Source organism: Panthera onca, chromosome A1 (assembly GCF_046562875.1).
Source record: "Panthera onca isolate mPanOnc1 chromosome A1, mPanOnc1 haplotype 2, whole genome shotgun sequence".
NCBI lineage: Eukaryota > Metazoa > Chordata > Mammalia > Carnivora > Felidae > Panthera > Panthera onca.
In genome coordinates this window covers 215,757,935-215,773,118 of record NC_138339.1, presented here as the reverse complement: position 1 = coordinate 215,773,118, position 15,184 = coordinate 215,757,935, and the positions used below count along the sequence as shown (strand labels likewise).

At 40.8% G+C, this 15,184-nt stretch overlaps 1 protein-coding gene across 9 annotated transcripts in view; it reads left to right on the top strand.

Annotated features, from left to right (window-relative positions):
* ZC3H13 (zinc finger CCCH-type containing 13) overlaps positions 1-5,180 on the top strand; it is a 96,474-nt gene extending 91,294 nt beyond the window's left edge. For all 9 annotated transcript variants that reach the window (XM_078433519.2, XM_078433521.2, XM_078433516.2 and 6 more), the window contains one exon: positions 4,333-5,180. In XM_078433519.2, the coding sequence (XP_078289645.2) occupies positions 4,333-4,503 (171 nt within the window). In that variant the 3' untranslated portion in view covers positions 4,504-5,180. The remainder of the gene's footprint in view (positions 1-4,332) is intronic.
* Positions 5,181-15,184: the final 10,004 nt, after the last annotated feature.

Here is a 15,184-nt window from a genome sequence, read left to right as displayed (position 1 = left end):
TCCCATTTCATGTACTTCACGTACTACTTAGTTTTCTCCTCATGCTGTTGCCTAGGTGCCCATTTCTCCTTGCAGCTTTTCTCAGCTGGAAATGTCCCTAAGAGAATTGAGTCCTAGTGAGCCTTGAAGCACGTAGGTAATGGGTCAGCTTCTCTTGTAAGTGTCTGGAATGGTACGACTTGCTTCCATCCTCAGGCGTTGAAGTTGAAAATTTTTCTGTTTGCTCAAGGAGAGGACTTGGGTTGAAAAAGGCTGCGTGTTTTGCAGTCTCACCAGAATCCTGCCTCCTTTTCGTAAAAAATATATTGTAACATTCCCCGGTTCCTCCTCTAATATGCCATAGCGCCTCTCAGAAATGGTGACAACCAAAAACGCCCTTGCAGAATTCTCCTTGAGAGCCATTGTCAGAACCTTGTAATCCTTCAGTACAGGGCACAGACCATTAACTAGCATGTGACATGTTATAAAAAGTTATAGTGGCACAGTATTAATGTCTTAAATGATCCACCTGAAGAAAGCATTGTGAGCTTTTCTGATTGCTCAGCGTTAAAAATTTTCACACAAAACCTGAAGAGACCCAACTGAAGAAAAATTAATTTCAGATATAAGAGAGCCTCGTGAAAGATGTTAAGAAAATTATATAGGACTGTAAAAGCAAAATACAGAATAGGACCACTCATCAAGGAAAATGGTACTTCTTATCAGAAGATGAAAAAAAGTGGAAAGCCAGTGAACTTGTATTTTGGCATGCTCTTTATTTAGAGAATGATTTTTAAAATATATAAATTATACATATCAGAAAAGATAGTTTAAGGATACCAAGAGAACACTTGGCTGAAGAACACTTTAAATGAGCTGAAGTCTCAGCTGAGTATTGTAGTATTAAAAGAATGTATAGAACTGGTAGCAGGCAGAAGGAAGGAAGGAATACCACAAGAAATTAGTAGAAAAATTCTGAAGAGATGAAAAAAACTAATCCAAGTCTCATAGATATTAAAAGGATAATACTGTAAACAGCTCTATGCACATAAATTCGACAGTTTAGGAGAAATGGATCAATTGCTCTAAAATCCACAAGCATCTTTGAATCGTCTGTGTCGGTTTGCTTTGGTCTGGTTTTTATTGGAAAAGAAGCCTCCACTCTCAGATGGTTTCACTGGCAAAATCTACCAAATGTTTAAGTTAGAAATAACACCAATTCTACATAATTTCTTCCAGAAAATTGAAGAGACAGGAATCCTTCCCAACTCATTTTATGAGGACAACAGCTACTCGGATATCAAAACCAGAGTAAGACATCACAAGAAAACTACCGATCTATATCACTCATGAGCATACACATAAAAAATCCTCAAAACTTGTAAATCAAATCCAGCAATATATAAAAGGAGTACTGCACCGTGACCAAATACCATTTATCCTCAGAGTGAAAGGCTGGTTTAATATGCTAGTTTAGTATTCTAAAATTATTCAGTGTAATCCACATATCGACAGACCAAGAAGAAAAAATACCTAATCCTGTCAATTGATGCAGAAAAAAAACACTTGAGAAAAATCAGCATTCCTATGCAATAAAAATTCTTAGTAAGCTGGAATAAGAAAGAGTCTTGACTCGCATCTCCAAAAACTTGTAGCTAACATCGTACTTAAGGGTAAAAGTTTGAAATATTTCCCGGAGAGGTCAGAACGAGGCAAGGCTGTCCATTCTCACTACCCCTGTTCCACATTTTACTGGGAGTTCTAGCCAGTTCAATAAGAAAAGGAAGTAGAAGGCATACAGATTGGAAAAGAAGAGGTAAAACTGTATTTACAGACAAGATGATTGCCTACGTGAAAGTTTTCAAGGAATTTATCAGAAACACTCTCAGAACTTAAGAGTGTAACAAGGCCACAGGATACAGAGCATGCGCAAAGCAATTGGATTTCCATATACTAACAGTGTATAGAAACACCTGGGAACTGAAAGGTAGGAAATACTTTTTAGTGGCTCCCCAGCAAAAAGTACTTAGATACAAATCTAACAGAACATGGTGCAGGGTCTGTGTGCTGAGAACTATGAGACCCTGACATAAAAAATCAAAGATGACCTGAATAATGGAGACGTACATCTTGTTCATGGATTGGAAGACTCAATACAGTTAAGATTGTAATTTTCCCCAAATGGATCTGCAGATTTAACACAATCCAGCAAAATCAAGTTTACATGGAAAGTCAAAGCAACTAGAATACACAGAATAGTTGTTTAAAAAGATGAATACAGTTGAAGGACTCAAAGTTCCCAGTTTTAAGACTGCCTGTAAAGCCACAGTACTCAGGATAATGTGGTCCTGGCACCAGAGATGACACACACCAAAACCAATGGTACAGAGTCCAGAAATAAACCCATAAACCCACACAAGTAGGACTAATCTGACGGGGGGTGGGGATCTAAAAATGGGTTGTTTTTTTAATTGAACTTTTTATTTTGACATACCTGTTCTTCATCAAAATGTACAACTTCTGTGAAAGAGATGAAGACTGAAAAGACCAGGATACTGAGAGAAAATACCTGGACACCACTTTTTGGGGAAAGGACTTATATCTAGAATGTGTAAAGGACTCTGAAAAGTTCACAGTAAAAAAAAAAAGCAATCCAATTTTTTTAAATGGGCAACACTTGAATGGACAGTTCACCAAAGAGGATATGTGAATAAGCCCATGAGAAGATGTTTAACATTTTGAGCCATTAACAAATGCAGATTAAAAATTAAATGAGATACCATTGTGACCCTGTTACGGTAGCTAAAAACCAACAGCAACGAACCCCGTGGCAAGGATGTAGAGCAGTTGGAACTACCATGTGTTCCCGGTGAGAATGCAAAATGATACACCACGTGGGAACACAGTGTGGTTGTTTGGGGAAATGAATATTCACTCTATGACCCAGTAATCCCTATTGCCAGGTTTTTACCTTCGAAAAATGAAAACTTACATTCATATAAAAACCTGTCCACAGTAGCTTATAGCAGGTCTGTTCATAATCTCCAAAAACTGGAAACAACCCCAGTGTTCTTTACGTAGCTAATTGATAAACTAGGACGCATCTGTATAACCGGTTACTAATTTATAAGAAAAAATAGCCAAACTGTCAGTAAGTACTATCAACAATATGATTAATCTCAAAAACACGATACTGAAAGAAACAAGTCTCTAAAGATCATATAGTGTACGATTCCATTTATTTGATGTTCTGGAAACGGCAAAGCAATCACAGAGACCTTATCACTGATTGCCAGGGGTTAGAGTTGGGGAGAGGGTGTGAACACAAAGGGAGTTTTCTGAATGATGAAACTTCTCTATTCTGATTGTGGTCATGGTTATGTGAATCAGTACCCAAGTGTCAACACAGAACTACGCATAAAAAGTCAGTTTTCTGTATCACAACATGTATATTTTTCAACGCACATGTAATCGAGGAACCACTGTTCTTTTAAGGATCCTAGAAAGAAGAGAAATGGCAGAATGCCCAAGATAGTCAAATCTTACCTTCTTTCATTTATGAACACACTTGGAGAACATTTAACAAAATTTTATGACAACTTCCAAAAATGCTAATGTGGCCTTAAATTGCAGTAATAGAGATAAGCATTTTAACAGAAGGGCGGTAGTACTTTCTCAGTGGACTGCAGTGATCAGCTGTCTTCTAGAGAATTTGTTCACTCCTGGAGCCCACGTTCTACAGACAGAACATGGACAGACCAGAAAGGAGTGCAAGTGCTTCTCCTCAGAGGTTCGAAAGGCTGTCATGTAAAGTAAGATTGAATTAGCGTACAGCCCTATATAAGAGATTTTATTTCAACATGTTCAAAAACGTGCAGTGATTGCTGTTTGTTTTGTCATTGGAAATAAAAACTCGTTGATGACCTGTCAGGGATTGTTGTAGATGCCAACTTTAGGCAAGAGATGCCCCTCAAAGCTTTCTTTTCTAAGATTTCTTGAATCCGAAAACATTTCTTAAGTTTGTCTTGAAATATCCATCCCAAATTAATTTGTCTTGTCACTTTAATATTTTTGTTAGAGGTTAACCTGCCTTTGTCAACTCGTAGCATACATTAATTTTTTTAATGTTTGTTTTTGAGACAGCGAGAGAGCATGAACAGGAGAGGGTCAGAGAGAGGGAGACACAGAATCTGAAGCAGGCTCCAGGCCCTGAGCTGTCAGCACAGAGCCTGACGCGGGGCTTGAACTCACAGACTGTGAGAACATGACCTGAGCCGAAGTCGGACGCTTAACCGACTGAGCCACCCAGGCGCCCCTCATCTTTTAAAATTTGTTTTTGTTTTCTTCAAATAGGGCACCGTGAAACAGGCTTACACAAGTGCTCCAGTGGTAGACAATGAATTACTGCGATTGAGTCTTCGGTTATTTAAGAAGAAGACTGCTTGTCATGCCCCAGGACACGAGAAGACTGAAGATAATAAACTCTCGCAGTCCACTGTCCAGCAGGAACTGTGTGTGTCTTAGGACTGAAGTCAAATGACATCTTTGGTACTCTCTTCCTTCAAGATTACACATTCTTTTTCAGAGTTCTTTGGTTTGACAAACATTATTCATAACAAAGGCAGAAAAGATTTATCAGCCATGGTAAAAGGGTGAAGAACAACTTTGATCTAAAGTTTAAAGACACTAGTTTTGGCTAACTTAAGGTTTTACATAGATTTTTACACAGTACTTGATATTCATGTGAAATAATGTGAAAACATCTAGATTTAGTTTATTCTGTACTTTTTGTTAAAACTGAAGATTTTGGAAAAACGGTTGCCACTGCTCATGCAGCCTATGAATATTTTTTATGAAATGGAGCCACTGACTTATGTTCTGGATCATCCCTACAGAAATAGATTTTATTCAGAAACGTTGTGTTCACGGAATGAACGCACACTGCAGTGCAGAGCTCTTGAAGGCGGATGCTGGTCCTGCGTGCTGTGTTTGGGGGCAGACCTCCAGCAGGAGGTAGCCAAAGTACTTTTTTCCTTTCTAAAGTTCGAAAAAAAAAAATTTACTAATGGGTCTTTTTTTTTTTTTTAATACATGTGCGTTGTTACAATGTATATTGGATGTCTTTGGATTCTAAATGGTTTTGTTATCAGAAAATGTCTACTGTTTTTATTTTTAATAAATGTACCTTTCCTTGTTCTAGATTTACTTTGCTCTTCATTGATCTTATTCCTAATGTTCTGAGACATTTGTCATCAACATTGCATATTTCATATTTCACATTTTACTGCTCAAGTAAATAATGCAGTAGGAGTTGAGGAGAGACTTCAAATACAGGTCAGTAATACTTGAAACAAACCAAGAGTGAACAAACCTATGTCATCTGAACTTTAAAATCCTACCGTCGAATTTTTCAGGGCTATCATCTTCGATTACATTGAACTGTCTAGCCTGTAGTATGTAAGATGACTTAATTTTTTTAAATTACCATCTGTTTTATTCTGTGTATATTTCTGTAACTCATGAAGAGGAGTCTTAGAAGGATTTGAAATGCACTCCAAGCTGCAGAATGTGTGGGCAGACAACAATAATAAAGGAAACCAGTCAGAATTATAATTTTTTTCATTGGCTCTCACAGGTTTTTGCTCAAACTGTAATCCGTTACCTGTGTCAGTTTTGTATCCTCTAAAGGTAACAGTGCTACTGATGTAAAATTCCTGCTCATTTCAAGAAACGTTCATTGTACACTTATTTAAGATACTGACCCAGCAAAGGAAATGGTATTATTTTCAAATGACTTTGAAAGCATGTATAAGAAAATGGCAAGGGGGGGGGGGGGGGGCTGGGGGAGGATGGGAGTGTCACTAGATTTTCCTGGTGTCTGTTTCCTTTTCTAATTGGTATTTTGAATAAAGAAGAAATTCCTTACTGACCCTGGAGAATAAATATCCTTTAAAACACCAACTTCCTAATTATAGTAGATATTATTTGCTATAGCACAAACAATTCAAGTCCTAGAACTTCTGTTTCCCAGAAACGAATATAACAGAAAATAATGGTTTTCTTTAGGAATGTTCCACAGGTTATTTACAGAATGAAAACTGTACTTAAATTTGCCATACGCTGTGTCGCCTTTTAGGATTTGAGCATCTTTTTGTTATGAAAGAAAATTTTAGAGCTATTCCTCTGCACACTTAGCCACAGCATTCAGAGCTGTTAAGTGAGAATGTACTGTTAAGTCTCCATTTTTTTAATTCAAATAGTCTACGTAGTGCCAAGCATACACCCTTCGAGTTCTTTTTTACCGAGCTTTCCGTAAAAGCTCTTGGACGCCAGTTAAAGTCTCAATGAAAGCAGCTGCTCGGCTAGAACTGATTTGCTTCTACAGTTGAACGTGTGTTGCCTTCTAAGTGATGGGTCAAGTTTGTCCATTTGCCATAACCCCACAACTGGACTCCAGCTGCTGGTAATAAATTGGCAAGAGAACGTGTGCAATCCAAAATAAATGAGAGTAAACACCTATTACTGAGTCAGTTCGGTTTTTTTGGCAGCTATCCTGACCATTTCTTAGAGGATTGTACTGACTGATTATAAATAACTTTGTGTTTCATAAACATTTTGTATAACTATCCCCACCTTGTTCATTGATATGCTGCAAAATCTAGCTTGTCATTTCTATTTGTTCTGTAACTGCATGTTATCTTCCTTATCCTACCTACTCCACAACTACATTAGGATTTTATGACCTCTCTTTATTAACTTGACATTTTCTGCCATTGGCAGAATATCTCACATTGTTTCTTACCCGTCCAGTTGGGTAAAGATTGTATGGTCAGTGATGCTTTTAAGTCTCAGAAAGAAGAGCCAGCATCTGAACCTCAACTGGTTATTTTAAAGGGTATGTGGTTTCTAGTTGAAGATGGTAATACAAGGTGGACCCTAAACTCAACCTCCTCCCACAGATCTACAGCTGTGTACAAAGCAATTTTCTCTGAAAACAAAAAGCTAGCCGAGTGGACTCCTACACATTGAGCAAAAAAACCAACGACAACACCAACCAACAAAACATACTGAAGCAAGTATGAGAGGCTGAGATAAATCCCATCCTCCGAATGGAGACCCACAATCGGTCAACCAACCAAGCCACTCAGGTGGCCCCGGAGACCCACAATCGGGAAGGAACGCCCAACCCTGAGCCTCTCCCAAGGGAGTGAAGAATTTGAACTCCATATCTTGCATCTGACTTTTAAGACCTGCACCTGACAAGCCCACAGAGCATCTAGCTTTGAAAGGCAATGGGGTTTCATCCACGAGACCCCCAAAGGGTGCAGATGGATTCACCCATCCCCGGGCCCACTGCAGAGGCAGTTGTCTGAAAACGGTCCAGACTTTCCACAAAAGAGGCTTGTTTATCTTAAAGTGTTGGCCTAATTTAAAACACATCTAGGGGCCTACTGAAATAACCCCAACAATGGAGGCCAGCTCTGCCTCATCCCAGCTCACTGGTATCTGCAATTTGTACACTCATCTGGCACCCCAACTTCTGTGACTGCTGCTCAGAGGACACCTCTTTGATGCTTGGCTCTGGTGGCCAGTGGGGCTTACTGGGGAACCGTCAGGGTTGTTACAGGGTTTTTAACTGACTACCACCCCCAGGGCACAGCAGGGAGGCAATAGCACCCCATCTTTCTGTGTAAGTGACCTATTAGCTTATCTTTTGTAACTGTGGCCTGAGGGCAGTCTTCTAATTAAACATGTTTGAAGCCAAATGTAATCCTTGGCTGAGACCTGGCACGGGTTGTGGGGGTGGGGATGTAGAGGTAATGCTGTCCTAAGGCTCTTCCACAGCCATGCTCGTGGCCACTGGTATCGCCCCTAGAGGAGCTTGTACATGTGTCTGGTGCCCTGGTTCGTGTGGCTGTGACCCAGGGACGCCCCTTGATTGCCTGGCTCCGATGGCCAGCGGGGCTTGCATTCCTGGGTCCCATAGGGCTACAGCAAATGGAAGAACGGATCTTGGCTGGCTACTACCCGCCCCGGGCACTGTGCAGAGACAGCAGTCTGAAACACATGCCAAGTCTTTCTGTGCAAGAGGCATATTTGCTTGTCTTGGAACTTCAACCTAAGGGACAAGCCTTGGGTTTGGTGCATGTCTCGGGGCCTACTTCGGTGTTTTCTGGGGATGGAGACCTGTGGTTGCCACATGTGCCCTCTACCTTTCACTTGCTCCAACTGGTGGGTATCTCTGAGTACAGCTTGTGTACATATCTAATGCCCTGACTTTTGTGACTGCTGCCCTAAGGACATCCATTTACAGCCTGGTTTTGGTGGCCAAGAGGCTTGTGTTTACAGGTTCAAGAGACTAGCAAAGAAACAGTTCTTACCTGGCTGCCTCCCCCCCCCCCCCCCCCCCACAAGGAATCGGTGCAGAGGGAGGAGACAGAAATCCTGATCTCCCAGTCTTCTCCAGAAAGAGGTATATTTACATTCTTTAAGAGCTGTGGCCTTAGAGTCTGGTTCCCAATCAGCCTAAATCTAAGTGCTGCTAAAATCTCCCCATTTGGGACTCTGGTAGATCTTAGAATACCCTCAATTACTGGGAACCACTAAAAACATAGTAGGCTGCTTGGCAAGTCACAAATGTTTGAGAGAGTCGAGCTAGGGCAGGGTTGAACAGTAGGTTTCATCTACACAAGACCAATCCTTCAAGGTGGGGAGGGAGTGGCTTTTATCTGTGCATAGAAACCAACATAGAAAGTCAAGGAAAATGAAGGAACAGAAGAATATGTTCCCAATGAAAGAACAAGTTAAACCCTCAGAAGGAGAATTTAAGGAAATGGAGGTGATTTCCCTCTGATAGAGTTCAAAACAATGGTCATAACTGAGCTCAGGAGAAGAATGGACCAAAAATGGAAAATTTCAAGAAGGAGATAGAAAATATAGGAAAGTAGCAAACAGAAGTCACAGAGCTGAAGAATATAATAACTGAACTAAAAAAAAATACAATAGAGGAGTTCAAAAGTGGAATAGATGGAGAGGAAAAGATCAAAGGGCAGTAAAACTCATCCAATAAGAGCAGCAAAAAGAAAAAATTAAGATAGCTTTAGGAACTTATGGGACATCAGGCAGACCAACATTCATATTGTAGGAGTCCCAGAGGAGAAGAGAGAAAGAAAACTTTTTTTGAAGAAATGACTGAAAATTTCCCTATCCTGGGGAAGGAAACAGACATACAGATTCAGAAGTCCCAGAGAGTTCCAAAAAGGAACCCAAAGAGACCCACACTGAGACACATTATAATTAGTGTCAAAAGTTAAAGACAAGGAAAGAGTCTCAAAAGAAGCAAGAAAAACATGTATAAGGAACCCATGTAAGTCTAAAGCAGATTTTCCAGCAGGAATTTTGTAGGCCAGAAGGGACTGGTGCAATATTCAAAGTAACAACAACAACAAAAACTGTCAAGCAATATAAGAATATTCTACCCAGCAGGGGGGTTCTGACCCAAGATGGTGACATCGAAAGATCCTGAACTCACCAAATTACACCTGTGTACAGGGCAGTTACTCCTAAATAAGACCAGAGGGCCAGCTGAACAGCTTCTGCACAAGAAAAGAACAGTGAAAGAGAACAGCACGAGAGATGGGGATAGGGTAAGGAAGGGACCCCCCCACCCCTACCCCGTCCCTGATGCAGTGAACGGCAGTGGGGAAGGAAAGTACTGAAGGACCTGGAACAGATTCCCCTCTCCTTAGGCACGAAAAACAAAACAAAAAAATACGGTTTAAAAACAGCATATAAAAGAGGCAGTCCTCGAACCCCACCAAATGGTAAGGGAGCCTCTGGACATCTTTCTGGAGGTGATGAACTGACAGACACAATGTATGCAGTATCTCCACCTCAAAAGCACGGACCAGTGTAAAGTCCAGGCACCCTAACCAGGGAGCCCCAGGCCCTTAGCTATCAGCAGCTTCAGCCATCCCAGCAAGGCAGCTAGCTACAGGGCCGTGCACACTGGGACACCCCTGGTAAGTGCTTACTACAGCTCCAGTCTTTGTGCCAAGGTGGCACAGGAGTACTCCAGACCCACACCACTTGACTTTCAGACAACTTGCTAGGGCACCTCTGGTGTAGAGTGCTCCAGAACCTCCCGAGTGACCTCTGTTTTAGAACCAGCTGCCTTGCCAGGGTTCCCCCTGCACAGCATCCCTGGGAACCCCTGGCCCATACCTGCACCAGTTTCAGCCACCGGCAAGAGCACACTCCCTACGTGGAGCACTCTGGAAAACCCTCCACGTGCAACTGCCTCTGCTGCAGTTACATGGCAAGCACACTCCCTGAATGAGCACCCTGGGACACCCTGGTATGCACCCAATTCAGTTTCAGTTGTCCTGCCACTTTACCCTCACTGTGGAGAGTCCTGGGACAACCTGGTTTGCAAACACTTCAGCTTCAGCTGTCCCGCCAGGGCACATTTTGCATGGAGATCCCACAGACCACAGAGGCTTGCACCCACTTTAGCTTTAGCTGTCCTGACAGGGCACCCAATGCAAGACCCCTGAGACCACTGATCCACGATGCCCACAAGGTCCAGCCAGCCAGCACAAGTCACTAAGCACAGTCTACACAGGGGACCCCCATACACAAGACCATTCCTTCAAGTTTAAGAGAAGTAGCTATTCTACCTAACCCATAGAAGAACACAGAAAGTCAAGCAAAATGGGGAGACAGAGGAATATGCTCCAAAACAATGAGCAAGACAGTACCTCAGAAGAAGAATGAAAGGAAACAAAGATAACATGCCTAATAAAGAATTGAAAGTGATGATCAAGTTGCTCGTCAAGCTAGAGAGAGGAGAAAAACTCAGTGAGACCTTTGATAGAGATAGAAAATATAAAAAAGAACCAGAGTTGAAGAATACAACAAATGAAATAAAAATACACTAGAGGGAATCAACAGATCAGCATATGCAAAAGAACGTATCAGTGATCTGAAAGACAGGGTAATGGAAATACCCCAGCTGAACAGCAAAACGAAAAAAGTATTTTAAAAATGAGGAAAGGTTAAGGGATCTCTTGGACAACATCAAGCCAACATTTGCATTACAGGGGTCTCAAAAGAAGAAGAGAGAGAAAGGGGCAGAAAACTTAAGGAAATAATAGAAAAAAAACAAGCAAACAAAAAACTCTCTAACCTAGGGAAAACAATAGATATCCAGGTTCAGAGTTCCACACAAGATGAACCCAAAGTCCACAGCACAACACATAATAATTAAAATGTCAAAAGTTAAAGATAAGAGAATTTTAAAAGCAGCAAGAGAGAAACAAAAAATTATGTACAGGGGAAACCCTGTAAGGCTATCAGCTGATTTTTTTTTCAGCAAAAACTTTGCAGGGAGGGGCATGATATATTAAAAGTAATGAAAGGAAAAAAACCTACAACCAAAAATACATGGCAAGATTATTACTCGGATTTGAAGGAGAGATTAAGAGTTTTTCAGACAAAAAATAAAGGAGTTAATCACCCTATATCAGACATACAAGAATTGTTAAAGACAGTTGTTTAAGTGGAGAAGGAAGAACCATAACCAGACAAAAAAAAATGTTAACAGAAAGGTAAAATATGACAGCATACATACAAAATGTGGAGAATTTAAAGGAAGTTTCTTGATTTTTTTTTTTTTAGAATGTTTCTGAATTTAAATGATCATCAACTTAATATAGGCTGCTGTATACTTAGGATGTTATATATGAACCTCATGGTAACCACAAACCCAAAATCTAACAGATACACAAGAAAATTAAAAAGAAAGTCAAACTTAACACTGCAGAAACTCAATCACAAAAAGCAAGAGAAGAAAAAAAGAAAAACTACAAAAACAACCAGAAAACAAGTAACAAAATGGCAATAAGTACATGCTTATCAATAATTACCTTAACTGTAAATGGCCTAAATGGTACAATTAAAAGATACAGGGTGGAGGAATATTTAAAAAAAAAAAAAAAAAAAAAAAAGACTCATTTATATGTTGCTTATAAGAGAGGCACCTCACACGTAAGTCACATACAGACAGGAAGTGAAGGGATGGAGAAGCATTTACCATGCAAATGGAAGTGGGGGTGGGGGGGGGGGGGAGAAAGCCAAGGTATCAATCAGACAAAATAGACTTTAAAAGAAAGATGGTAGTAAGAGACAAAGAATGACATTACACAATGATAAGAGTGTATAACAATTGTAAATATCTATGCACTCAACATTGGAGGACATAAAAACATAAACCAAATATTAACAGAGATAAAGAGGAAACTTGATGGTGATAAAATAATAGTAAAGGATTGAACACCCCACTTACATCAATAGATGTATCATCCAGGCAACTTATCTATAAGGAAACGGTATCTTTGAACAAAACATTAGACCAGATGGACATAACAGATATATAAAGAGCATTCCATCCAAAAACTACAGAATATATATTCTTTTCAAATACACATGGAACATTTTCCAGAATAGATCACATGTAAAATGTGCCTCAGTAAATTTAAGATTGTACCACGTATCTTTTCCAATCACAATGGTATGAAACTAGAAATCAATCACAGAAAAACAAATTTGAAAAAACACAAACATGGAGGCTAAACAACATAATTAACCAATGGATCAATAGAGCAATCAAAGAAATTAAAAAATACATGGAGACTGATGGTAGAGGAAACATAATGGTCCACAATCTTTGGTATACAGTGAAAGCAGTTCTAAAAAATATAGGAAGTACCAACATGGTGGAGAAGTAGGGGGATTGAATTTCCCTCATCTCTCAAACAAAGCAATGTTGAAACTAAAGGACTTTGAACTCCAAGAGTCTGGGAGGAAAGGAGTCACACTTCAGGGACCCACTGGACAACCTGACAGGCCATAGGTGAGTGATTGTGAACTGGGAGAGATAAAATGAGTGGAGGGGAGGGATCCCCTTCTGGGGAGACACAAAGGGAAGAGAAACAGAGGCTGGGGAAGCATAGGACTGTATCTGGACAAGAGAAAAACCATGGGCTGGGATGGAGAAAGAGCCAATCTCTAACTGAGGGTCTTTCTCACAACTGGGGCCAGCTGTCTGGATCGCGCACCTGGGGAGGAAGGGACCCAGCCCCAGGCTCCGTGGCTAGGTCAGGGGCACAGTCCACAGTGGGGGGAAGCGATCCCCTCCCTGGAGTGCTGTGGGACAGGACAAAGCCTGCCTGTCCACCAGCCAGTGACCACATATCGAGGGGTGTAGGGTAGCACTCCCCCAGTACCAGGAGTTTGAATCCTAGCCAAGAACCAGGGCACAGGCATTAGTGGAGTGAGACAAACTGCCTCGTTTGCGCCCATGGCACAGTGAGGACGGCTGGAACAGACTGGGGACACCTGGTCCGTGGAGGAGAGACCGGGGTATCACCATTTTTCTCCCCACCACCACCAAGGTGGGGCCTCAGGGATCAGTCCATGGGGCCCACAGTGGAGGGGACCAGCCTACACCAAGCCATGACCCTCCACGCAGGTAACTGTGTATCTACTGGGACAGGGTAGACACTGTGGAACCAGACAGCCCCTCCTCCAGACCAGCGCTGGTGCATTGCCTGGATTCTAGGACAATTCTTGTTATATAGATACATTCTCCCTTCCATTTCTCCTCTTATCTTTTCTCTAGTCTGGTTACTCTGGTTTTTGGTTTGTTTAAACAGACATATTTGATCCATTCTCTTAATACACATTCCACGCCTCCTTCTTTATCCTCCTCTCTCTGGACTAAGCCATATAGTTTCTGCATCTGGTCAATTTTTATTTTTTCTTTCCCTCCCTGCTGCCCCTGTCATTTCTCTCTTTGTTTGGGATAAGGGCCCTTCCATCAGCACTGCCTCCACCCTGTTGTTTACTTGTAGCTGGTGTTTCTGGTTTTGTTTGTTTGTTTGTTTTTGGTGTTTTTTTGGTTTGTGTGTTTGCATGTTTTTGTTTTCTGTTTGTTTTTTGTTTGTTTTCCTTTCCAGGGCTACTTCAACGAACAAATGAAAGCACATCTAGTGGAGGGTTCAAAACATCACCATGAGTAAAGAGAGAAAATAACCAAAGTCACAACAAGAGAGAGCAAGTAACTCTCTCCAAAAAACACCTCCTGAAGGGCCAGGCCCTGGACAGTGTATGAGCCCTCTTTAATACAGTAGTGCTCACAGGTGCAGGGCACAAAACAGAAAACTAGCCAAAATGACAAAATAGAAGAATTTTCCTCAAAAGAAATTCCAGAAAGAAATGACAGCTAAAGGATTGCTCAAAACAGGTATAAACAATATAACTGAACAAGAATTTAGGACAATAGTCATAAGATTAATTGCTAGACTTAAAGCATAGAAGACAGCAGAGAATCTATTGCTGCAGTGATCAAGGAACTAAAAAATAGTCATGATGCATTAAAAAATGTAAGTGAGGTGCAAAATAAACTAGAGGCAGTGACAGTGAGAATTGAAGAGGCAGAGGGGAGAATCGGTTAAATAGAAGACAAAATTATGGAAAAAGAGGAAGCTGAGAAAAAGATTTAAAAAATTCTGGATCACAAGGGAAGAATTAGAGAACGAAGTGATTCAATGAAATGGAACAACATCTATATCATAGGAGTTCCAGAAGAAGAAGAGAGAGAAAAAGGGGCCAAAGGTATGCTTGAACAAATCATAGCTGAGAACTTCCCCAATCTGGAAAAGGAATCAGACATTGAAATCTCGGAGGCACAGAGAACTCCCTTCAGATGTAACTTGAATCAATCTTCTGCATGACATGTAGTGAAACTGGCAAAATACAAAGATAGAGAATTCTGAAAGCAGCTAGGGAATCAACAGGCCTTAACCTACAAGGGTAGACACTTAAGGGTAGTACCAGACCTATTTCCTGAAACTTGGCAGGGCACAAAGGAATGGCAGGAAATTTTCAATGTGGGAATAGGAAAAATATTCAGCCAATAATCCTTTATCCAGCAAGCCTGTCATTCAGAATAGAAGGAGAGATAAAAGTTTTCCCAAACAGAAACTGAAGGAATTCATCACCACTAAACCAACCCTACAAGAGATCCTAAGAGGGATTCTGTGAGTGTTGCAAAGACCACAAAGGACCTCACTACAAGCATGAAACTTACAGATAACACAATGACTCTAAACCCATATATTTCAATAATAACACTGAATGTAAA